Source organism: Labrus mixtus, chromosome 8 (genome assembly GCF_963584025.1).
Source record: "Labrus mixtus chromosome 8, fLabMix1.1, whole genome shotgun sequence".
Lineage (NCBI taxonomy): Eukaryota > Metazoa > Chordata > Actinopteri > Labriformes > Labridae > Labrus > Labrus mixtus.
In genome coordinates this window covers 15,185,466-15,209,713 of record NC_083619.1, presented here as the reverse complement: position 1 = coordinate 15,209,713, position 24,248 = coordinate 15,185,466, and the positions used below count along the sequence as shown (strand labels likewise).

The 24,248-nt window shown below is 41.0% G+C and overlaps 1 protein-coding gene across 2 annotated transcripts in view; it reads left to right on the top strand.

Annotated features, from left to right (window-relative positions):
- LOC132979103 (glypican-5-like) overlaps nucleotides 1-24,248 on the top strand; it is a 95,892-nt gene that overhangs the window by 23,188 nt on the left and 48,456 nt on the right. Inside the window, exons 4-6 of one of the 2 annotated variants that reach the window (XM_061044621.1) lie at nucleotides 13,420-13,583; nucleotides 14,760-14,816; nucleotides 15,333-15,455. In XM_061044621.1, coding sequence (XP_060900604.1) covers nucleotides 13,420-13,583; nucleotides 14,760-14,816; nucleotides 15,333-15,455 — 344 coding nt within the window. The remainder of the gene's footprint in view (nucleotides 1-13,419; nucleotides 13,584-14,759; nucleotides 14,817-15,332; nucleotides 15,456-24,248) is intronic. The other variant, XM_061044622.1, reaches the window with a different exon arrangement.

Sequence of the window (24,248 nt, the reverse complement as noted above, 5' to 3'; positions counted from 1 at the left end):
CTAGACAAATAGCTTTGATGGCAAATGCAAATGCCTCCAAACCTATTTGTTTAACATCATTGTTTCATATATGTATTTTGGCAATGTCCAACGTATTGATTGGAAAGGTTTTACAGCCTGCTAGCAGGTTTTGGGCTATAATTTTCCACCACTGCAACACAAACCTTTCGCACTGCATACATGTTTTCACAGTGACGAAATCATTTCGAGAAAAATAATGTTTATACAAAAAAGAAGTTCATTCTCTCCTCTGAAGACATGCGGGTTTAGCTCACGCAAAAAGGGATACATTTTCCAAAATTGCACGGCCACTTAAAATCAAATCAGGGTTATATAGTTTGTGACTGTATGGGAATATTATAAATTCCTCATTGATTTTGATTAAAATGAGAAAAGTGGTTGTTAAAATAGGGATTTATTGCAGTTACATGTGTGAGTACTTCCATATGCCTTATGTTAAATGTGGTTTGTTCTTGGATGCTCACAACTTGGAGACAGTTTCATGAAAGGCTGCCAGAAAGTTGTTAAACTGAATACTGTAGTTAAATCCATAGTGCAAATTGGGCTTCTTCTAAACAATATTATCTTGATTTGTAGTGTTAGGGTCACAGAAGGCATTCTGGTAAGACTAGACTAAATAAACATAATGGTTAGGGTTGGCAGTTTTGTTTAATTCGCTCCTATTTATTGTGGCTTTAAAGCTAAAGATCAAATCTCTATAGTAAAGCGTCTAATCTTTTACATATTTAGACAAGCAGTGTAATAAATAGCACATATCTGATGTCATACACTATGGCTGTCGCGCTGCTTGCATGTCTGAAGTCAGCTTTACCAGTAAATGCAGTATACTTAAGATCCTTATCTACTCATTTTATACAATACGTTTTTCTGCCAAAATTTCAAGTTAGAGTCCGGCATGTGGGTGTAAGGTGACTTGAGTCATACACCAGGGCGCAGAAGGTGATTAGGAGAGATTTTTGTGCGTCATCAGGAAAAGCATGACTAAATTCTCTGGAGCATGTCAGTCCCAATTGAATCTCCCTCTCTCCTCTACATTTCAGAGATGGTTGATGATGCAGTTTATATGCATTGACTGTTTTTGAATTAATCTAAGAGCATGTATAGATTTAGGTCTCAGAGCATGGATGAGCCAAAGTGTTCAGAATATTAACCTTTAGCTGGCCTCTTTTAACTGACAAGGTGGCTGCACTCCACTTCAGTGAAATGTGGGAATAGCCTGTAATATTATTACTGTTTGTTCTATGTTATACTCACCCCAACTTACTCCATCTTATTATTTGGCTATGATTATAAGTTTCAGATATGAGTTTTAGTGATTCATATCCTGTCCAAACGTTCAGTTGCTTAGTTGGACAACGGCTTTGTGTGATATGAATATTGTGTATAGAAGGGAAGGACAATGCTTCAATGTTGACAGGGTTATGTAGACTGCAGTTGTTCCATAATATCTTTAATGGGACCACTTGTGGACAAGTCGATACTGGAACTGTTCCCAGAACTGTAAGAAAACACTATAGAAGCCATAATGTGCAAGCTGTGTGTGGATTCAACTTTGAATTTGCTTTTTCTCTTTTTTTGGCAGCAAGTTTTTGACTTCTAATAAACTATTCTCACAGACTGTTAATCACTGTATTGACTCACTAGAGTTACCAAACGGTTATCTCTCTCTTCCCACTTAAACCAATGCACCAAGCAGGGCCCTGCTGAGTCAGTATGAGTTACTACACTGCAGACACAGAGACAGAACTGTATGATTTCTCCATCCAACTCCTTGCAAGCAAACAATACGTTCTCCCTAAATTTGAAGTAACAGAGAATTACTGGAAATAATACAATTGAAGTTGTAATATTTTGGCTTAGTTTCCCTGACAACAGAGCTTGTAACTTCAGATCTTAAATTTGTGTTGACAGCTTCGCTTCAGCATATTCAGGCACGATGGATACAAGAGTGTTCTCTCTCACTCTCTCATTCTGATTTTCTCTCATAAAATCCATGACAAGGTTTTCAATCTCACAGCATATCTTTGCAAAGCAAGTTTATTTCTGCAAGTGAAGTCTCATTCAACACCAGAGACATCTTTGGTCATCTTAGAATTTGGAAAAACACATTTATTATGTGCAGCAATAGAGGAAGAATGCTGGCTGTGTTATTAAATGTGACTTATTTGTAGTTAGTGGGCCTTACTATTTAAAATCACTTTTTTAAGGTTGAGCCTGAATGATTTTACATTCAACACACATAGACACATCCAGATGCATAGATTCATATTCACATTTTGTACTTGTATTCCAACATACATGCTTGGATACAGTGAAGTTGCCAGGTCCAAAGTTTGACTTCACACAACAATTCAGAGTGATATCTAGCTTGTATTTTGTGCGTGTGTGCATGCTTGATATTCATGGGTGGCAGGCGAGCTTGGAGCTGTGAGTTCAGCAAGGGAACAAGTAGGACGGAATTGAAAGGGTTCCAGCAAGGCCATACAAACTAGACCCAGCCAGCTGGAAGAAAGGGAACGGAGAATTGTTGATGATAAAGGAGGTGGCCCCCAGTCGGACACTGGTGGCTCCCAGTTTATGTGCTCTCTTTTCTTCACGCAGCCATTCAGCGAGACTAGAGTGCAAACATGATCACCTACGTTTACTCATTCACAATACACACAGAGAGGCACACACTTACCCAAACATAGAGTAGCACACATCTCTTTTGCCATGTCCTTACAGGGACCCATGGCCTTTTTAAATCACAGTATGTTTTCATAAAGCCACAGTGGCCTGTCAAGGAAAACTGTTGAGTCTCCAGAGAACAACTACTGTGTCAGCGTAGCCACCTTCACCCTTACACCTCCATACGCCCCCTCCGAGACATACACCCAAATTTTACCACCTATTATTTTTACTCTCCTACTGCAGAGAAAATAAAAGTGCACATACCGAGTTTAACCTACTGTTGATTCTTCTAACTTATGCTGTATGTTTGAGGTTAAGCACAAAGTAACCCTGTTTTCTGCCGAGTCGGAATATTGTAAAGAGTTGATATTAAAGGAATTATTGTGACTGTGTGGTTTTACACTGGGATATTATCCCAACCCATTTTGTGGTTGCTTTCTCTCTCACTTACAGAGCTGCAGACTAGACAGAGTCTGCACTATATGCTGCAGTACGTCATAGGGTAGGACCTGGGTCAAAACATATATACCGTACATACACACGCATACATCGCCGCACAAAATGCATGTATCAGGTTTTTAGAAGTCCAGTAAGAAGCCTAGATGTGTGGCCCACCCTGTGACAATACCAGCAGCAAGCGTTAGACTGAAAGGCAGCTATTGATAGTTATGTGGGGCAATAGAGGGATAGATTCTGTTTTAACACATTCCTGCTCTTATTGAGATGGAGCGTGAACGTTGGTCTAAGGGAAGTGGTTATGGTTATGGATATTGGAGGAGCCTGGGGCTGGATTATGTCAAGTAGACACAATTAGGAGAAAATTGGAAAATGTCCAGTAGAAGTGGCTACTCTTGATGGGCCCCTGTAGAAATGGGAGCTCCTATGTTTGGTGAGGTTTTCTTTCTGTGACTGCTGCCCTGTTGAATTCTTCTGAAACGTTCTCCCTGCAGTGTCAACTGTGACCGGGAGGCCACAGACTGCTGTTTATTGACATGGTCATAAAAATGATATGGCTCATATGACCTCTGGGGGGACTTTTATATCTTGTACTTGCAAAAGATGAGTAGACTTTAAAATACTCTTAACTCACAGAAGCATGTATTCACTCAACCCCTCAGTCCTTCAATCCCTCAGTTGATCACAAGATCTTTGCTTGTGAGAAAATAGTGCCAGTGCTCCAGATTAAAGCAGTTTATACCCAGGTCTACCTTATCCGCTTGTCGGTTTTACCCCAGCTTCTCATTACAGTCTTCTGGAGGAATGATAATAGCAGCCTGGGCCTTAAGATAATGGAAACTACAGTGGGACCACTGGAGGGTTTCCATTCACCATGGTGGCACCTCAGTATACTGCAGCAGCTTACATTGAAATAACTTTCTCTTTTACTTTATTCCACAATTATATAAAGAATATCACTGGTGGGAAAACAGACTTTGTTGTTATCACATTTTTTTTCCCCTGTTCAATTCTCTGCAACCCTTTATTTTCATGGTTTCAGGAATGTGTAATATGATGTGAACAGTCAGATATTTTGCCATACTATTAACTATGGTGTGCCTCCAAGTCATCATGGGCAATGTAGCAAATAAATTAAGATATAGAACCTCATGGCAAATTGCATTTTGATTTAAAAAAAATAATAATTAGGATGGTTATTTTAACTTTACTGACCAGTCACTCCATATATTTCTTAACTGTTTCCATATGACAATAAATATTTGTACTTAGTACTAATTGCCCTCTTTCAACACCTTCTCACATTTAACACTAGTTTCTGTATTTCCATTTTTAAAATATGTAGAGATATACGAGTTATTGAATAAATCAGTGTTTTTACCATATTCTTAAATAGATTGATATTCAATCAATCAATCTTTATTTCTATAGCACCAATTCATAAGAAATGTTATCTCAAGACACTTAACAAAAAGCAGGTAAAAGACTTTACTCATTGTTAAATTATATTGCAAAAGAGCGGGTAAAAGACCTTACTCATATTAATGGTGCTTTTACAAAATCTGGAGGACAGAAATAAAGGTAAAGTTGTTTTTAATTGCTGTAGAATACAAACTTGTTGAGATACACTCTGACAGTAGCTGCTATGAATGCCTCTGAAGGTCACCTTATATAAAAGGATTATCCACACAGGCTCAGGCCTTTATGTGTGGTTTTCCGGATCTAATATTTGAGACTGTTAGCAGAATGGTAGCTGACGCAAAATGTGCTCATGGCCAATCTATACACTTAACCCATCTTTCGAAGTTGTGTGTGCCTTTGGCACTCTGTCCAACCCTCAAGCCGATTGACTTACTCAGCAGTCCATTAGCTAATGATGGTGGCTGCAGCCCTTGATTCTCCTCAGCCACCCTCACACATCTTCTTTCGCTCTCCTCTCCCCCTCTTTCAGATAGCCTCCCAGTTGATAATATGCAGCAGCCTTCAATAAAACAACAAAGAACAATATGTCTTTTCCTTAGTATGAAAGATGCAGTTTTTGACTGTTAGCAATTGCAATGTGATTGATTGCTGGGCCATTAAAATTGCATATGAACATAAAGCAGTGGTCCATAGTATATTATTTATCTCTGTGACCCATGACTTGGGTTGGTTGAATCATCATACGAATCCTCAGATGTGCAGTTGATTATAAGTTGAAGAAATGCTCCGAGAGGGAAAACTAAATGATGTAGGGCTTTCCATCAGAGTCTGAGGTCTGCAGCTCAGATGGACTGTTTCACACAGAATGAAAAACGGCAGGAGAGAGAGAGCGATGACAAGAAAGAGAAAGGATGGTACACAGGCGCAAATATGTGCTGATATTGCCGTTTGCAAGACTAATAAATATCTACAGCAGGGTTTGTCTCCACAGGTCTTTGCTACACTGGTCACTACTCAAAAATAAATTTGTATAGTTATAAAAAAAAAAGTGACATGACACAGTGTTTGTGCTACTGCCTAATGCGTTATCTCATCATAAAGTATGCCTTCTGTTCATTTAAAAGAATTGATATCACATTTCAACATCTGTCTTTGTACTTCCAATAGCCTCACCTGTTGTCCAGTTACCCCATGGCCTTTGGATTTTGGTACCTTCAAACTTGTGCAAGCTGGCATTATAATACCACGCATCTGCACGCTGAATACCCACTGCATCTGTGTTATGATTTTAGTGGTGATTGCTGGTTCATTGGAAGGCTTCAAAGAGACACGTGGACTCTCTAAGTTTCTATCCACGAGCTTATTTTCTTTTGCTTTCGGTGTATGTACGAGCATATTGCAGACGAGATGAACTCACTTGACCTTCCTGTGTCTCTTTTCCCTCTGTCTCTGCGGTGCAACCACACTTGAATCCTCTGAGACATCTTACCATACTTTTGCGTCTGTAATTCTCTTGACTTTGTTTACAAAGATGGACCAACTTTGTCAACAAACTCCAAAGTAACACCCATATTTACAACCCCTCAAAAAAAAAAAGGAGAGCCTCTCATTTTTAGATCATCTGTGAGTGATTTAATCAGTGGTGAACATGCCTCGATGTGGAGAGAGAAACTCTGAGCTCTTTTTTGCTGATTGCAATCTCAAGGACTTTACTCTGTGATATACGAGCGACTGAGTCTCTCTTTAATTAGCACTGACATCATTCCGAGAAAAGTGAGAGAAAAAGACGAGAAGGAGGGGGCTGATTGACAGCGGCGGAAGAGTGAAGACGGACGAGAGAGAGAGAAAGACAAAGTGATTTAGAAAGAATGAAGAGAGACCTTAAAGATGGTAATAAACAACAGACGGGGGGAGGGGGGGGGGTGGCAGAAGAGTTAGTTGTAAATCATCCATAGTCTCTCTAACTCAGGGCTTTCTGGAGGAGACCTCTCCCAATTAGCAGACAAGTGGTTCAGTGGGTGTTATATTGTAAATGCTGAATCTTCATACAGACTATTAAGGCATTTTCCCTAATGGATACAAAATATTCTTGTCTTCTCTTTAGAAAAAGGTTAGGATGGACCCAAAACGATGAATTCATTATGCATTATGTGCGTCCTTATTGTTTAGTAACAAATAAACTGATTGTAAATTAGCATTTTGACTATTCATTTCACACACATCTGTCTCAGATGTGCTGCGCTGAAGTCTAACTTTACACACATGAAGAGAATAAAAGATGGGATTAGTGCTACAGCATCACTGTAACATTATTTAAAACTTTATTGTTCTTTTAATCAATTCACAGTTTCACTTACAACAGTTGGACAATCATGATACATCATAAATCCAGTTAATCATACATCTAACAGCCAACAACATTAGACATGCACCTGATAAACAAACACCCCAAATGTCAATCAATGCATTCCATGTCAAAAACATACATGTTCATTATCAGCATATGATCTCAGGCTGATCCACCCACAGCCACTCTTATCATCTTTGGGAAACCAAGGCATGTTGTCTTTTTTGAGGTTGTCTTTACAGTTACCTTTCTGTCTAATATATTTCTGTAAAAGGAGATTCTTCAGTCCTAGTCCTGGTTTGACCCCCGTTTGAGGCTGCTGCGACCTGAATAAACTCAACACCTCAAAGCCTACATCTGTCTCTCCGTGTGGTTAAATGTCAAACACAGCATTGCAGCGGTGTCAAAGGAGGAGAGAGACTTCCTTATTCCCACAAACCCAACCCACACTTTCCCAGATGGTCCAGGGTTTGAACTGGCATCCTTCTACTCTCAAGGTTGCTTCCTTAACCTTTAGGCCTTCACCACAACCCTGCTAGTCCTGTGAAATCCAAGTAGTCATATGAATGCATAAATAAAGGGGATACTTTTTGATATGGCTGGATCCTTGCTTTCCACAGAGTATACTATATGTTTGGTTATTCCTGGATGGTAGTGCATTAGTAAAAAAAACGGTTTGTAGTGTTTATACTAAACAAGTAATGGAATTGCATCGCTTATGAACATTTGGATGAGACAAATTCAGATTTATCTAGAGCAGTGGTTCTTAAGGTTTTGGACTCATTTTGAAATTGTTAATATAGAAATGGAAACCCTTCTTCTGCACAAGAAGCTGAGCCTCCCTTTCTATTTTCAAATGAGTTGCAATTAGGGATGGAAATTGTTACTTGTTTAAACACAATTATCTTGATGCTTGATGTCAAAGACTCCAGTCATTTGAAATTAAAATTGATGCCTTTGGTTTTCTTTGGAGAAATAAAAACATTATAAACATCCATGCTGCCAAAGTAACAAGGTCCTTCCTGTGTGGTGGATTAAAAAACCATCAAGAATGGGAACCAGTGGTTCTACTTGAGTTCCTCTTACTCATGCAGCTACTTGCCTACGATTTGCATGTTTCCTTTCTTTCTTTCTCCTTTAGAAAGTAACCACAATTAAGTAAATACCAAAATAAATCTCATTGTCTTTGCTCTCATTTGCTGGATTGTTCTGCTGTCTGGTATTAGTCTCATATTTCTAGACGTAGTCCAGCACTGTATGAAACAGGGGCTTCTGTTTTTCCTTCTCCATCTCTTCTTTGACTTAAACTGCGCATCTTGATCCAAACTCAAATAGAAGGCGAGCAACTGTTACTGTCTTTGAGAGCAGCTATGTTTTACTTACAGGAATGTAATTGAATTTTCTAATTTTTGCTGGTTTGAAAAGATTTCATGGTTATGTGAGTGTCCAATATCTTGGAATGACAGTGACTGTGGTTTGGATAACGGATGTAAGCTGCAGTCCCAAGAGCTCCTTTCAGGGAGAAGAGTGAAAACAGAGACAGCTTTGAAACTGCTTTCCAAAGTGAACTCATAACATTTGTATATACAGTTCCCCTGCACCCTACAGATATGTACACCAATGACCCAGCATAAAACATTGAATTAACTCCTGTGACTAATTACAAATAGTCAAACTAATGGCACATAATAGTCGCTTTGTAGTTTTATGAGGTGATGTTCCATTGAGGCTATTTAGCACTATGATTCATAACTAAATTGACACAACCACTGAAGCTTGTCTGGAAAGTAGAAGTTGATTTAGCTAAGTTCATGGAGTTAGTATAACACAGTATCAGTACTTGACTCTTATTTGAGTAATTTCAATGACCTTGGAAGGAGATATATTTGTGTACCTTTGTTGCAAATGGTACTAAAATGTATTTAGCGGTGTTCTCTTTGGCAGAGCAGACAAATCCTTTATTGTTCCTTGAGTGAAACAGTCAGGAGCATTCTGTCACCAGACTGTGTGTGTGTGTGTGTGTGCGTGCGTGTGTTTGTGTGTGCGTGCATGCGTGTGTGTTTGTGTGTGCGCGTGTGCATGTGTGTGTGTTTGTGTATGATCATTCCGCACACAAACTGGAAAATTAAAAGAGGGGGGCCTTCACTGACTGATCAAGCCCTCCGTATCCCATAATGCAGTGTGTGTGGGTTGAGAAGGGGCTGAGAAAGATCCCTTGCCTTTTCTGGGTAATCCCATGATAAATAAACTGGGAAGACAAGACCACCGCTGCTATCTGTAAGCCAATACTCCCCGAGCGGAGGGATGGCCCTGGGCTTGGCCTGCTTGGAGCTGACTCTCCTGCTGCACTCTTCTTACACTCTCTTCTTTCCTCTGGATGATATGTTCACGAGGCAGAGAAACAAACACATGGGCATGCAATTTAAGTGAAATACATTTAAGGTCTAATGTCTCTGCACAACATACTAAATGTTAAAGTCATGTGTAAAGTTGTAAAAAATACTCATCAGTCCGCAGCCTTCAGCAGTGGAAATCAAATTTCATTGGCTAGCTCAAGTGCACATAGAATACATGCCTGGTATTTCCCCAAAGACTTCCCATGTGTATGACATGCATCCCACCAATCTGCCCTGTCCATCAGGCTCTGTCCTCAGGCAATCACACGGGGAATGCTCCACAAAATAGCTGAAATTGTGAAGGTATAACAAGGACGAACAGGTGCTCACACACACACATAAACATAGAGAACTAATTTCTCATGCTGCGGCCAAATGGGGTTTTCATTCTCACGCCATCATCAGGTCAGGAGATAATTGATCTACGGCCCCGTTCAAGCCCTTGTCGTTATTCAACCTGTCGTCTGATTGGCCTTTAGGCTTATGTGCTCGAATGTCTAGCTTATAAGAACATGTCTCAATTTCTTAAGAGGATCCATTGAAAGGATATTGTTTATTTTTCCCATGCTACACTTTGTGTTCTGTTTACAAAATTGTGTTTAGTTAGGCATAAGAGGGATCTCTTTCAGTGTTTTTGTTTTGCACTGCGGCCTTTTCTCCAATCTTTTTGAAAAGTGTTGTATTTTTGAACTTCTTACTATGTGGTTGTAAAAATAACGGGGTAAAGCAAACAGAACTGTGAGTGACCTCTTCTTGATGCTCATATTTTAAAAGGATGTTTACATTTTTTTGGTCTCAGAGAATAACAAAGTGTCATACAAAGGCAAGTGAGAAATGGCACTGGGTTTACAACATTCGTCGTCCGCTTTGGAAAGTTCACAGTGACACGATTAGATACTGTCTTAATCCTCCATTTATCACCCCTGCAGAGAAACGATAACAAGCAGCTCTGACCTTTTTTGGTTGTTTTTCATGTTGCATTCAGTCTCTTGAAATGTCTTCAATGAATGAGCTATGTTATGAGCTATGTAATAATAATACATTAGACTTTTAAAGCGCTCTTCTGAGTACTCAAAGATGCTTAACAAAGAATAACAACAAAACAGTGAAAAAAATACAATGAAGAAATATTCTAAGAGAAGGAGCATTAAAAGAGAGTGTTTTAGTGGTTGTAAGCGAAATTGAAGGGATTTCAAGGATTTCTTGAAGGTGGAGAGTGAGGAGGGGTCTCTGATGTTTTTTGGGAGTAAGTTCCAGAGGGTGGGAGCAGCAATGGAGAAGACCCTTGTCCCCCCAGGACTGATGGTTAGTCCTGCAGAGTGCAGGTGGGAGTGTGCCGATGGAGGAGCTCAGACAGTGAGGGGGGAGCTACGTTTATGGAGGGCTTTATAGGTGCAGCTACATGTCTATGATGTAGCTTCCCCATGAAAAGCAATGAGCACACATTGCACACAGCCGAGTACTTAATAACCACTGCCATCATACTATGACCGATAAAGTGCTCCAAGCAATATACAGTTAGACAATTTTATTTTGCCCTTATTCAATTTCAGGTGGTGACTGAACGCATAATGAAGGTGATCAAGAAAAAAAAAAAAGAGGGCAAGGAATTAAGTCGAGACATTATGCAATGACCATTTCTGTCACAAAAGCAGTAACTATTGTTTGTTTGTCTTCAGGTCTCAGTTCTGAGCTGCTTTTTGCACCACCTGTCTCATTCGCAGCTTCACCACCTTCATACAAACACACAGACCTGCAGACCTCCCAAACACTATAGTCTGGAAATGATGTAATTGAGTTGATCTAATAAAATTTGAGGTTTTTTTTTTTGCTGAGATAGAAGCATTGAGTTCACTAAAACCTTTTGCGCTTTATTGGCTATATATAAGTGCTTGAACAATTTTACAATTTGTTAATTAACAAATTTAAGCAAGTGTGGGTGACATAAAATGAATCAGCCCGGACATTTATAGCTTTTCTGCCTCTTGGAATTAACAATGTTTTACTGAGTAATTTTATTAGTTGCTACAAACAGTAGTTTACATGCAAGTGTTTATAACGCTGGACTGAGCAGTAATCAAAGTCGAGAGATAATCAGTAAAATATGAACTAAACTGAGAATGTAATATTTTCCGTGTTTTTGAACAGCCCTGCTCTGACAAATCTGGCAAACTTTGTTCACATGAACCAATCTTTTTAAAAGGTTTTAATTTCAAGTGTCTCATAAATGTCCTGATACATCATGTTGTGCAGACGGTATGCAAATTAATTCAACCTTGTCTGTAGAAGCATGACAACACAAGCAAAGAGCATTTGGCTCTATGAGTTGATAAACTTCATGGCCAACACAGTTGCTATGTTCTATCTTTTCTCACCATCACAATGTAGTGAGTCTGTGTGTGTGTGTGTGTGTGTGTGTGTGTGTGTGTGTGTGTGTGTGTGTGTGTGTGTGTGTGTGTGTGTGTGTGTGTGTGTGTGTCTGTGTCTGTGTCTGTGTCTGTGTGTGTGTTTTCATGTCCATGTGTGGCAGTGAGCCGCACTACCACATGTGAGCATGTTTTATTGGTCCAGAGGGAGCTTAGGTTAATGCAATAAAACAACCATCCCCGTGCCCAGCGCCAGTCTTAGGACAGGATTTAAGACCAGAATGTAGTTAAGCTAAAGTAGAAGAGAAGAGCCAGAGCGAAGTGCAAACAGTGCAATGCAGATGAAAAATATCCAGGTACTAAGTTACGCTCACTGACAATCCCCTCTGCTCGAGAACAGCAGGCTGTTATGTAAAAACGTTCATTTATAAGGCAGAGGAGTTGACGGATCTGCCTCGCCCTGGAGGGAAAGCGTATTTTTAGCACGCTTGGAGACACTTTTTTGTCACCATTAACACATATTTCAGCTGCTTCCCAACATACTTATCCAAACTCTTCCCAGCATGCGGACACACCCCTTCCACCAACCATTTAAACACAGATGCTTGCCAGTTCCTTCTCAAATAAACTTCTCGTATTTGTTTGTGCATTCCATTGTCTGCACACTTGGAAACACTGGCATTTTAATGATTTTTTTTTTTTTTCTAGTCAAACTGTTTGAGGAAAGTTGCAAATGTTGATGTTTAAGTATCACAGATGATTACTGTATGGTTGAATAGATTCCTACCAACTACAACTTTCTAATCATTTGCTGTTATTTTATTCCATGTGTGTGACTCATCAAATCTCCCCACAGTGTACATTTCAAAAATAATTTAAAATGGGACTTTTTCATATTAAGTCTAAGTGTTCCTTACTGCAGTTATAAAAACATCAACAGGAATTAGAAGAAAACCTTTGTCTTGCTGTAACTTACAGTTATGCCCTCTTTACAAAACACAGATGAATAATTAGCACCACTTAATGTTACAGTTGGACGTCCTCACACAGTGCAATGACTCATCCCTTTAGACAAAGCAGTGAATATGCATTGATCACTTTAAAGAGCTACTCAGTCCGGCGTGCAAGAGCCATTACATTCTGTCTCTCCGGTTAATTGAGGACCACTTAATAACACTGGCCTGAGGCTTTTAAGCCAATGAGATGTCATTGATTTTACCTCTCGGTTTGAAGCACACGCCCCGTCATTTTCATGACCCGGCTGTCTCCTCCTTTCCACTGCTGGCTTTAATAGCCCAATGGAGATACTCGCCTGCTCTGCCAACTGAGAGCACGTGCATTCACCTCCATGAGGTAGTGGAATGTTTTACATTTACTGTCAGCCCTCCTGGCAATAACTCACTAATCGCACCATTTTCTTTCATCACATCCCTCACTCAGCGCCCTCCATGTTCCCATGTTGTCCGTAACTCAGAAGTTCTCTGTCCCATAAATCTTTTCATCTCTCTTCATCTTGCAGTCAATCACCCAAAATGTTCGACATTCTTCATTTGAAAGTGGTGGCATCACTCTGGAAGAAAAAGCAGTTCATCTTACTTTGAATAATTTATTTGCATTTATAGGCTTTCAACTGTGCAGGCGTCAATCGGTGGTTAATGGAAGTCATCCTGCAGCTCCGCCCATGCTTTTATATATATTTTCCGAGCCTAACAGGTGTGTGTTTGTTCTATCCTCTCCACAGGTGGACAAGGTGTGTGGCCTGTCTACTGGGGAACCCACAGGCACGCAAACTACAAACCCAGAGGTCACAACCTCCACTGTGACCTCATCTTCTCCTCTTCCATCTGCTGCCCCCTCCCAGCCTCTGCCAGAGCAGTGGCTGGGTCAGTTAGCCCACTTGAGGAGGTAAGACAATGCAAACCACAGCTAACTGTTTATATAAGAATTAACTTGCGCTTTTGCCAAGTAATTAGAGAGATTAAATCAATTTAGATAAAAACTGGTCAGGTCTAGGTCACATAGTCTGAAGAGTCAAAGCAGTGAGCTTGTGTCTATTCACAGCTGCCATCACTTCCCTCTTACTTCATATGGTAACAATACACACTCACACGCACACGCACACACACGCACACACACACGCACACACACACACACACACACACACACACACACACACACACACACAGTACAGTAAATGTAGTGCCTGGCATTAAAATCTATGTCCTCCACCTGGCCTCTGAGGCAGCCATCCCATGCCCACAGCAGCTGGCAGTGGTGTGCCAGGAGAGGGGGAGTGCGGGGAAGATTAATCTTGACGGACCAACAATTTCCTGTTTACCCAGACAGCCATACCACCAACTCTGCACACCAGCCGGCCTAAGTTTAAATAGCATCACACAGAAACACACACACACACACACACACACACACATACACACACACACACTTGCAGTGTTGCCTGCCTGACCTTGTTCTAAACCATGAATCACTGCACCCATGCCAGCCTAGCTGACAGGCCTTGCCTGGCAATGCCACCGCCATTCATGGCTGCACAATCCAGCTCCCTTCCTACTGCCAACCCTGACCAAAGCACATGTGAGCACTGACCACTTCAGAGACATGGCAGCACCCGCTGCAGTAAAGGGAGACTGCTGAAAATTTGAAATATGATAGAGTAAAGCAACATTTACGTTTCATTTTAACGGGAAAAACTATGAATTGAGAATTCAGCGGAAATGTCCTTGGCTTTCCTGTCAATATTTGCACATGTTCAGATGTTTGCCCGTGTTTGTGTCCTGACTTAACTTCTACATTACATACACGTTTCTGTTTTATTTGTTGGGGTGGTGTGGGGGCAAGACATTATTGACTTTGGTGTGGTGTGGCCTGGTCTCTGCATGTGCATGAATAATCACTCTCTTCCAGGGTCAACTGACTGTCTTTTTTCCCTCCTCCCCGTGTGTCTTGTCTTGTCATCCTTCTGTTTCTTGTGTTTTTTTTTCTCACCCCACCTTGTCACATCCTTGCATCCTCCTTGCTTGCAACAATCTTCCCCTGGACTCCAACTCCCATCATTCCCAGCTCGTTCCCCCTGAAACCTTCCAAGAACAATAAACATAATCTGAGAACCCTCTCTAGGTAAGCATGAACCCATGTGTCTTATTTCTGACAGTGTGTGTCACACACTTTATAGAGCAATGACTGCTCATATTGGGGCTCTTTTAGATACTTGTGACATTTCATTTACTGTACATCAAATTTGTTTTGTTTTTTTGGATGAGTGATGCATTTTATGATGTCAAACAAACCATGAACAACCTGTCATGACACCTGCTGTTTTTCACTCTGCCTCATGGGTGGTTAAACAACGTGTGACTGATGACAGTGTCTTTATCTATGATACGTCAGAAGGACATTATTGAAACAAATTTGCTGACTAAGTGAAGTGGTCACATTCAAAGCCAATCATTTCTTGCTTTGGAGACTAAGTGACAAGATACATATGTGTCAACCAAACACACTGAAAATGTGGTCCCTATCACTCAATGCATTCCTCTATTGTCTGTTTCCCAACATTGCTTTTGATTTAGAAAGATTTTAAATATGTTATTAAATGGCTTTATTCCCTTTCCCCGTGTTTCTGCCGTTACTTAGGGAGTTCTTGATGTACCTGCAGCGCTACAGGTCATTCTTTGCAGCATTACCAGAGATGCTGTGCGAAGGGGAGAACGTAGTGGACGACTCCACGTGCTGGAGTGGAGATGACGTGGTGGAGAGGTAAGAGACATTCACGTTTAACTTTAAAAGGGCCTCAGATGTTGGCTTGACAAACAGAGCTTAGGCATTCATTCCTCTTTAATCTATGGACAATAAATTACAGAAACAAAGAAAAAGAAAAAGGCTTGAAATCAAATGAGATTTTGATTCCGCTGCTAGGAAAAGAGAAAACATTTTGGTGCTTCAAGATAAAAGAGTTTCGTTATCACCTCCTGTGGCTAACCTCCTGATGACTAATACAGCTAAAATCTGTTCCTTTCTGATGAAGTAAGAGCACCGAACATTGATTAATTTTGGTATTCCACTTGAACTGTGGTGACTGCAGATTGTTCGTCATGATTAGGCAACGCTTGGTATCATGAAACACTTCTTTGCCACGGCCAATAGTTGCATAAACACATTTCTTTGGCAGCAATGAGCTTGGAGATGAAAACTTAAAATGTCACAAAATGACGGTGAACTGCTGGCTTGCATGCCTCCCATTAAAACAGGTCGTTCAGTTCACCTCAGATTAATTAACTGTAACTCCTTGCTTTGAGACGTTTGGGTTTTGAATTTGTTTGGATTTGAGGTGAATTAAGTCAGCTTCGGTGCATTTGTTTGTGTTTGTGTACGAGAATGTTTGAGTCAGTGAGGCTGGCTGTTGTTAATCAGTGGGGAAATAAGGAAGTCATTAAAACCACCTCTAGATTGAGTGAAAGCAGGCAGAACAAATAGTTGCTAAACTCTCTTCTCCTTTGTCTTTGACTCATCTCATGAGCTCCTTTCTGTGCGTTTCTCTCTTTTTTCACTCCACTATGTCTTATATTTATGAGGTTTTTAAGGCATGCAGATTTATAGGCTTGGCCCTGGAATACTTTATCTGCTCATTCTTTTACATGCATCTCTCAGAGACTGAAGTTATTACTGCTTGTATATATATATATATATATATATATATATGTTTGGTTATGTTTTTAATCTGCATGAGAATATCCGAGAATACAGATCACTGAGTCAATGTGGCTCTGTAACTAATTCCCCCTGCTGGATCTGTTTCTCAAATGCTCTCACAACTCAGTCCACAATTATGACAAGGTTATGCTCTCAGTCTTCTGCGGTGGCCCTAAACTGACTACCATTACTATGGCAACCTCAGCTCTTGGCATTGCCAGTATTGGCCTTGACAGAGGAAAACAGCAGTCTAGGGATGCCATTTCCCCGTGATCCAACCCAAGTGCTTGTCAAAGTCTTTGGCTCTTGTTCATTTTGTCAGATTAAGTCATACATTATGCTGTAAGTGAGTACATGGGAAGACATTACACATGTGAACAGATGTCTCTTGGTCTGAAAAGACCTTTTTTTTTTTACTGCCCTAAGGGGTTTACAAAAGTGTTTTCTCTGAGATTTTCATGAATCAAAGAGGCTGTAGTTTGCTTATAAACATGTAGCTTTCAAATCGCTTCATTAGCTCAGTTCAGATCTCACTTTTCTCTTAATGTTGTCTTCTCTTCTTATTATTTCCTCATCCTTATGCCATTGCCCAGTCCTTTCATACCCTTCCCAGCTACTGAGGATCTGCCAGTCCCTGAGACATTTTGAGCAGACCACCCATTCATCAGGGCTTGAGACAGCATGTCAGCCCACAAAGTACAGTAGGGAGCCAATTTGTGCGTGCTAGAGGCATGATCTGGAGCAAATAAGCAAGTACACAGGGTGGGGCAACCATTCAGGGCCAAAAACAAAACATTTGTAATATTATTAAGATTCTCTGTTTCTTTCTTTTCTGTGTGTTTGAGTATGGAGTTTAATGTGTGTAACTTTTATTTAAAAGGGCACTGTTTTTTTTGTTTTTTTTAAGTGCTTATAGATTGTAACAGTGTGTTATCACACAATCCTATCATGTGTTACATGGGGTCAAATTTTCTTGGTGGAATAAGAAAGTAGTATGCCACTTACACTTTGGCACCTCTCTCACTGTATCTGACTCTGCTGGCATGTACAGGAGAGAGAGAGAGAAGTTTAGGACAGGGCATGAAAAGGCTTGGCGTTTCGGTGCCGTTGTGCCCCCTGTGCCTCTCTGTGCCCCTGATGAGGGAAGCATGATGGAGCGATGTGGGGGAGGGAGGGCCTTGGCAGCATAAAGACCCATTGTGGAGTCAGTGGAGTGGGGCACAGCCCTGCCGTGGGGACCCCCAAAGCCTGGAGGGGGAAACAAAGACCCTCCTATGAGGCTGCATGGGAAAGACTTGGACATCACTGCCACTACTACTGCCACTGCCCACACCATGCCTGGGAAAGTCACATGAGAAAAGCGACGAGGATGCGAGAAGCGATCGTGAGAGGTAGAGATGAGAAGATATGCGAAGAGAGGAAAAAAAAAGGTGTGTCACGAAGGTGTCACAAATGGTATGGTTGAAGATTGGATGTGATGTTTCACTGTCCCACTTCTTGTGTAGTTGGCACACAAAGCCACAGAGGTCTAGGTGGGTTTTCCCCACACACAGGAAGACATAGACACATAAACAACACGCACACTCACACGTCAATCAACACAGAATCCATATGCTGTTCAACAGCTGGAGGGTTTATCCATTCAGACACAATCATAGTGTGCTCTGGTAAGGGGACACATATCCACATGTGAGAACACATTACACATGCACACACAAACACACGCACCCACCCACCCACCCAGTTGTATGTCGTAATACTTCAAAGCACATCAAAGGCATTTGGGATTGAAATTCCCTCCCTCTCTTTATTCAGCATCTGATGAGGGCAAGCAAGGGGCAGGCAGTTGTACATTACAACTAAAAGTGCGTGTTGGCATGTGTTAAAACATCTCTGAACATTTTGCTTCGCATACTTTGCACCATCTTTTTCGGAAAGACAAGATCAACCAAAACGACCTATTTATCCATCTCAGTTGTCTTATCACAATCTGAACTTATTTATTGCCATCTGTCATCACTGTGATAATGAAACCATCCATGCTCCTTCTTGCTTTTTTTTGAGAAAGCTTTGCACACACATGGTTCCAGATAATGTATGGAGAAATGCTGTAGGCTATAGCCACTGTTATGGCATCACAAGGAGTGTGACTGAAAACACACGAGGAGGTAACCTCAATGTAGGTTTCATTAGACAATTACTTCTTATTAGTTTTTTTTTCAGAGATCTCACAATATGAATGTGTGTGGATGGAAAATCAAGGGGAAAAAGTTTTTCAGTTCAGGGCAGATTTCGGATATATTATAATATATTCACACATTCAAGTATTAGGCCATCAGAACATCACTCACTACTGTGATTTTAGAAACTCTCAGTGCAGGTGGCGGGGGAACGTGTTGGATAGAGGTTGACATTATCATCTAATATCAGAGCGTAGTAGGACCAACTATCCGGATTTAGAAAAAGGAATGCTGATGCTGCAGTGATTGGTCCCTGAGTGGTTCAGTAAGAGCAGGGGTAACTTTAGGGTAAAGCAAGACTGAACACAGCAAGCTAGTTGTGGTAGCAGCAAATCCAACGTATTACATGGTCACAGGTGGCAAATGAAAGCCAGGTGGAGCGGAGGCCACCGTTTCAACACGTAAATTGCAACCTGAAAAGGGTGAAAAATCACGGCGTGTTAATAAGTCACAGTAAAGAGCTGTTGTGTTTTTAATGGACATGAAATGTACAGTGTGTATCTCTACAGTATATTTGCATGTGATTTTGTGTGTACCACCAATTTGCCAGGGGGCTACAGATATACGTAGATATTAGTTTATGACTATAATCTGGCATATTTACATGTTTATGTTCATCAATGTGCTCTGTCACTATTTCAAATGAATAACTTGTGGTCCCACTCACAAGGAGCTGGCAGACTTGCAGCATGCTGTTGTTAGCCTCAGACTTCCTGGACCAAACGATGAACTAGAAAGCAGAATTCACTCGCATTCTCAGCTGATGGCATCACGGCAGGACCTACAAGAAACAGGACAAAGTAAATGTTAAAAGTTGCCCGTTTGAAGCAATCCTACAGTGCATGTGTTCAAAGATAGTCTCCATGGAATACATCAGCTTCTTCTGACATTCAAACCCTTTAAGAGTTGACATGAGTGGGTGTTTGTGTGTACTAGTGCATGTGCGTACATGTGTGTTGATGTTTTTCAGTAAGAAGAGAGAACTAATAATTCATCATTTCACTTTTGGGATCTTTCCAAACTTTTGGATTCGCTCAAGCATGACAGACCACAGACAATACAGCAGTGTGAGTGCTTCTGAATGCCTTGCATTTTTATAAGGTTATGACAATCCGTTTGTTTATCATTTTGACATCTGGAATCTATTCTGCTATTGCAGGGAGAGGATCAAAAAGAGAGAGGGAGCGAGAGAGTGAGAGCTGCACAGGGCAAAGCTTTCACCTCTCTTAACTCTTTCCCACTTTCTCTCCTACATCCAGTCCCATCCAGTCACAGCTTGTTTTGCCTTCTCTGTGTCGGTCTTTCTCTTCAGAGGGGGCTTGGTTCCAGCGTGATGACACATTTTCAGCAGAGGGGACAATAAATTAATTGAAATATACAATTCTCTGCTCTGAGCTTGTTTGTGTTGTTTATTTGTCTGGCTGAAGGCTAAGTAGGAAAGCTTCAAGTGATGTGAGTTCATTCTCTTAAGTATGTAACATCAATAAAGATAAAATGATGGATACGATGGAATGGTGGCAGTAATAACCATTGTTATGGCATTTTAAACTTCATATCCTTTCTTTTTTTCTCTCTCTCTAACGCCTTCGCCTCTGCCATTCGCACTTGGCGTCAGCGACCAACCTCTCCGGCCTTCCTCTGGCCCTCTCTCAATTACTGCTTCTATTCCTTCTTAGCCCAGACTCAGTGGCCCTTCCCTTTTCCTATAACCCTGGGCTGCTGCCTGGGACCTCAGAATGACCCCCCCTCTACATTACTGCATTGCTTAGACTTTTCTCTCTTTGGGCCTGCATCTTTGTGTGTGGTGTGCTTGCACGTGAGAGAAAGAGGAAAAACAACAGCGATCAGGTTCCAGTAACTGAGAGTTATTTATTCTCTCTGCAATGCTTGGACTGTGTGAGTTTGGAGTTATGGTGTTTCTAAATCTGTAGCTGTGCACAATAATAAAAATAAAGTGGAAATTGTGTTCAAAAAGCGGGTTGTGTTGATGCTGGGTAAGCAAATGGGACTTGTTGGCCTCACCGAACAATTATTTACCAATTTTTGACTTATAATACTCCTCTGGGTGAAGAGTGTTTATGTGTGTTGGTCGCCTCAAGTTATGGTTCTTTAGACGGCGTTCTGCTCATTATGTACGTATTTGTGAAATTTCTCTCTCCAACTCTTGTCAGACTTACTGTCATCACTTTTATAGAAGGCACCGAGTTTTACAGCCCATCCTGCTGTTGTGTGTCCAACCAGTGGAGTGGCTAATAGAATTAAAATGCCACAATAGACTGGCATGTTTTACTGGAGTAGGTCCTAGTGGGCGAGGTAGATGCACTGTACCCACTGACCTTTTTGCTCGCCCATTGGCAAGGCATCAAACTCATAGCAGGAGAGGAGGATGAGAAGTAGAGGGGGATAGATGTGCTTCAGAGGGGGAAAAGGAAGTGTGGGTGAGAAAACAATGGATAGAAGAAGACGTAAACGGATGAATGACGGAAAAAAAGAGGGATGTAGGTCAGTCGCAGCAGGAAGCGGTGGCTTTCGGAGAGCCCTCTGTCTTTGTGGCTTAATTGCCTCTATGAGCTTGTTTGAAGTGCCCACTGCTAGCGTGTCTGGGTGCCAGCCAATAGTGCTCTGTGTGGGGGTTTGTGATCAGCGGGGTTGTGTCAGCCTCTCAAGCATTTTTTTCTGTCTCATTATGACACGCGTTGTGACGTACTTAGGTAACATGACAAAGAACAAAACCCTGAAAATGGCTCCTCCTTGATGTCAGCTCTGATGATTGTATGCAATTGCGCACATCAACACGACATCGCTCAAAATACTATGTGTAAAGCAAAACAGTCAGTGATGAGTCCTCAAGGATGAACCCTGCATTTAGGAGGCAATTTTGTCTTGTGTCATAAAATTGCTCTTGGAATACACCACAGCTATGTAATGGGGCGCTCACTTTTCTCCGCACTCCCTCGCTGATGCTTATCTTGGTGTTGCAATGTTAGAGCTCTGACTGTGTAACAATCCTACTCCTCATGGACCTTTTTGAAAAATATTCAGGTCAATTTTATTACTTTTTCTTATAGCATAACATGCAAAATTAAAGTTCTCAATGTACAATATTTCTATAATAGCATCCTCTTTTGACTTTCATTTCTAAAAGTGCGGTATTGATTGGTGGCACCAACCCGAAACCTTAATGTTCCATAGGCACACATTTGCTACTTGTTGAAATGGGGACTTTTAGTGCAGTTAAAATAAAGGAATGTAAAACTAGGTATCTTTAAATGGAGCCCACAGTGTGGGAAAGGCTTCATATCTTTGACTCATATGATACTAGTAACACACACTTACTGACTCACTTGGTGTGGCGTGCACTTTCACACTCTTCAAAGGCAGAGAAAATCCACTCTCAAACCTCTGCTTTGATCCAAACACGCAGCTCAAACTGTAGCTGTGCCGGTGCAGGATTATGGCCTTACAGACCATCACACTATTTCTGTGTGCCAGTACAGAGACAGTGCTCACTCTGTACACACATCAACACTCACACAGCATGATAACTCCTGACTAACAGAGCTGAACATCTCTCTATGTCGTGACTATTTTTAGGGACTGTCATCCTTTTTTTCCTCGGGGAAACTGCAGAGTTAACAAATGTCACTTAGTGCTTGATTAGGTCTAGGCTTTTTTTTGTCAGAATTTGAGCTGGGTTTCGCGTGATGTAATGTATACCTGTTAGTCTGAATTTGGGGGCAAAAGTGAGCATTGGCATAACTCCCTGTAGAGTTTTAGTGTGAATGGGCCTCATTCACTAACAGTGCGTACGCACAAATATGTGCTTAAACCATCGAACGTTTGAAGTACAATTCTGGGATTCATCAATATATTCTTACTTGAATTTGTTCTTACTCTGCGAACAAAAATAGAACCTCCTCAGACCAGGCGTACGCACAAATGATTGACCAGCTTTCTCAACTAAATGCACGACATATTATACTTACATTCAGTAAATAAATATAGCCTTTATAAATATATATATTTACAAACATATGTAAACCTTGAATTAACTGATGCATTGACTAAATGTAGTATTAATATATAATGAAATGTTTGCCTTTTCATCCTTTAATCTAAAATCTTAAATCTAATTGTCGACCACTCCCACCAATAGTGCCACGAAAGATCGTATCTGTTACCAAAACCAGCTGATTAATAGGAGCTTATTTAAGAGCATGCAGGGAACATACATGATTATGATTTATGTCTAAGAAAGTGTAAAGATCCAGCCTTGTTGAAAGATATTGCAGCCTTCAGAAGAGAGAGCATCAGACCGTCAAAACATGTTTGAAGAGTGTGACGAACATGACCGATCAGCTGGTTGCGACTGCCGAGGCACGTACAGAATTGCTGCCACTATGTAATTCACTGAAACGGCATAAACCCCCGATCTTTTTTACCTTTTGGGGACATCTCCTAAAAACTTCTGTCTCCACCTCACCGCTCTCCTGATACACCAATCGGATATCCTTATATGGAGAGATGGGGGGGCGTGGTAGTATGCTGACTGCAGGTTGCGGGCACGCGGCTGACGATTCTGATTCACTAACATACGCAAGGTGGCGAGAACAAAATATGCTGGTACGCACGTGTCAGGAATCTGACGGTGATTTTGCGTATGCACTTATTTTATGTGCTGAGTAAGAACATTTCTACGCACATATTAGTGAATGAGGCCCAATGTGTTTTAGAGTTTAAGCTTTCAGTGTGTGGTATTTACCATCAGAGTGCGATTCTGAACAAGATGTCTGGTTGGAGTCCAATTGCAAGTTCAAGTTTAAGTCCAAGTTGTTGTCTAACCCAATGGATAAGTATGTGAGTTTAAAATTAAGATGAATGACAGGCATGGGAGGAGAGAGGGGAAAGCTAACAAAACCAATGCTATACAAACAACAAAAGTACAGTACACTACTGTGCAGGGTGTTGTGTGTGTGTGCCTATGATCTGTGCTCAGTGTGTGTATGTGGTAACCTGAAACCACAAGGAAAACGTTCCTAGAATTCCGGGTGGGTTTGGTGTCGTGGCTTGCTCACTGTAGCCCCCTGAGTGGCGCTGGGAATGTGGCCTCTGCACGGAAGAGCTTCAGAATGAAAGTCCTAAAGTCCCCCCACACACACGCACACACACACACACCCACCCCAACTTTGATACATCCTAATACAGTTCACTCTGCTGCCAAACACAGAGATGCATCTCTTGTCTAAACCAATAATGCATAGAGACAAAAAAGGAGTGAAGGACAAAGTGATTAAGACCGATTCAAGACCAAGTGTTTAATCCTGAACCTTGAATCCTACATACTCTGCCTTTTGCAAAATGTTGAATTTGAAGTTGAATCCCAAATCTAAATAAAAAAGAAATAGTTTACACCGATTTGGTTATTCATGACTTGCAGGGTCAGTCGTAATGTGACAGTGATGGACCAACTCTTCAATTATAAGGCTGCCATATGAAGATACTGATTTGATCCATTGCAGATGATAATCAACAAAGTAAAGAAAGAGGAAACTCAAATGATACATAGAACTACTAGAGTTGTTGCACAAGGTCAAGATTGCGATCTTATAGTTGCAGGTTT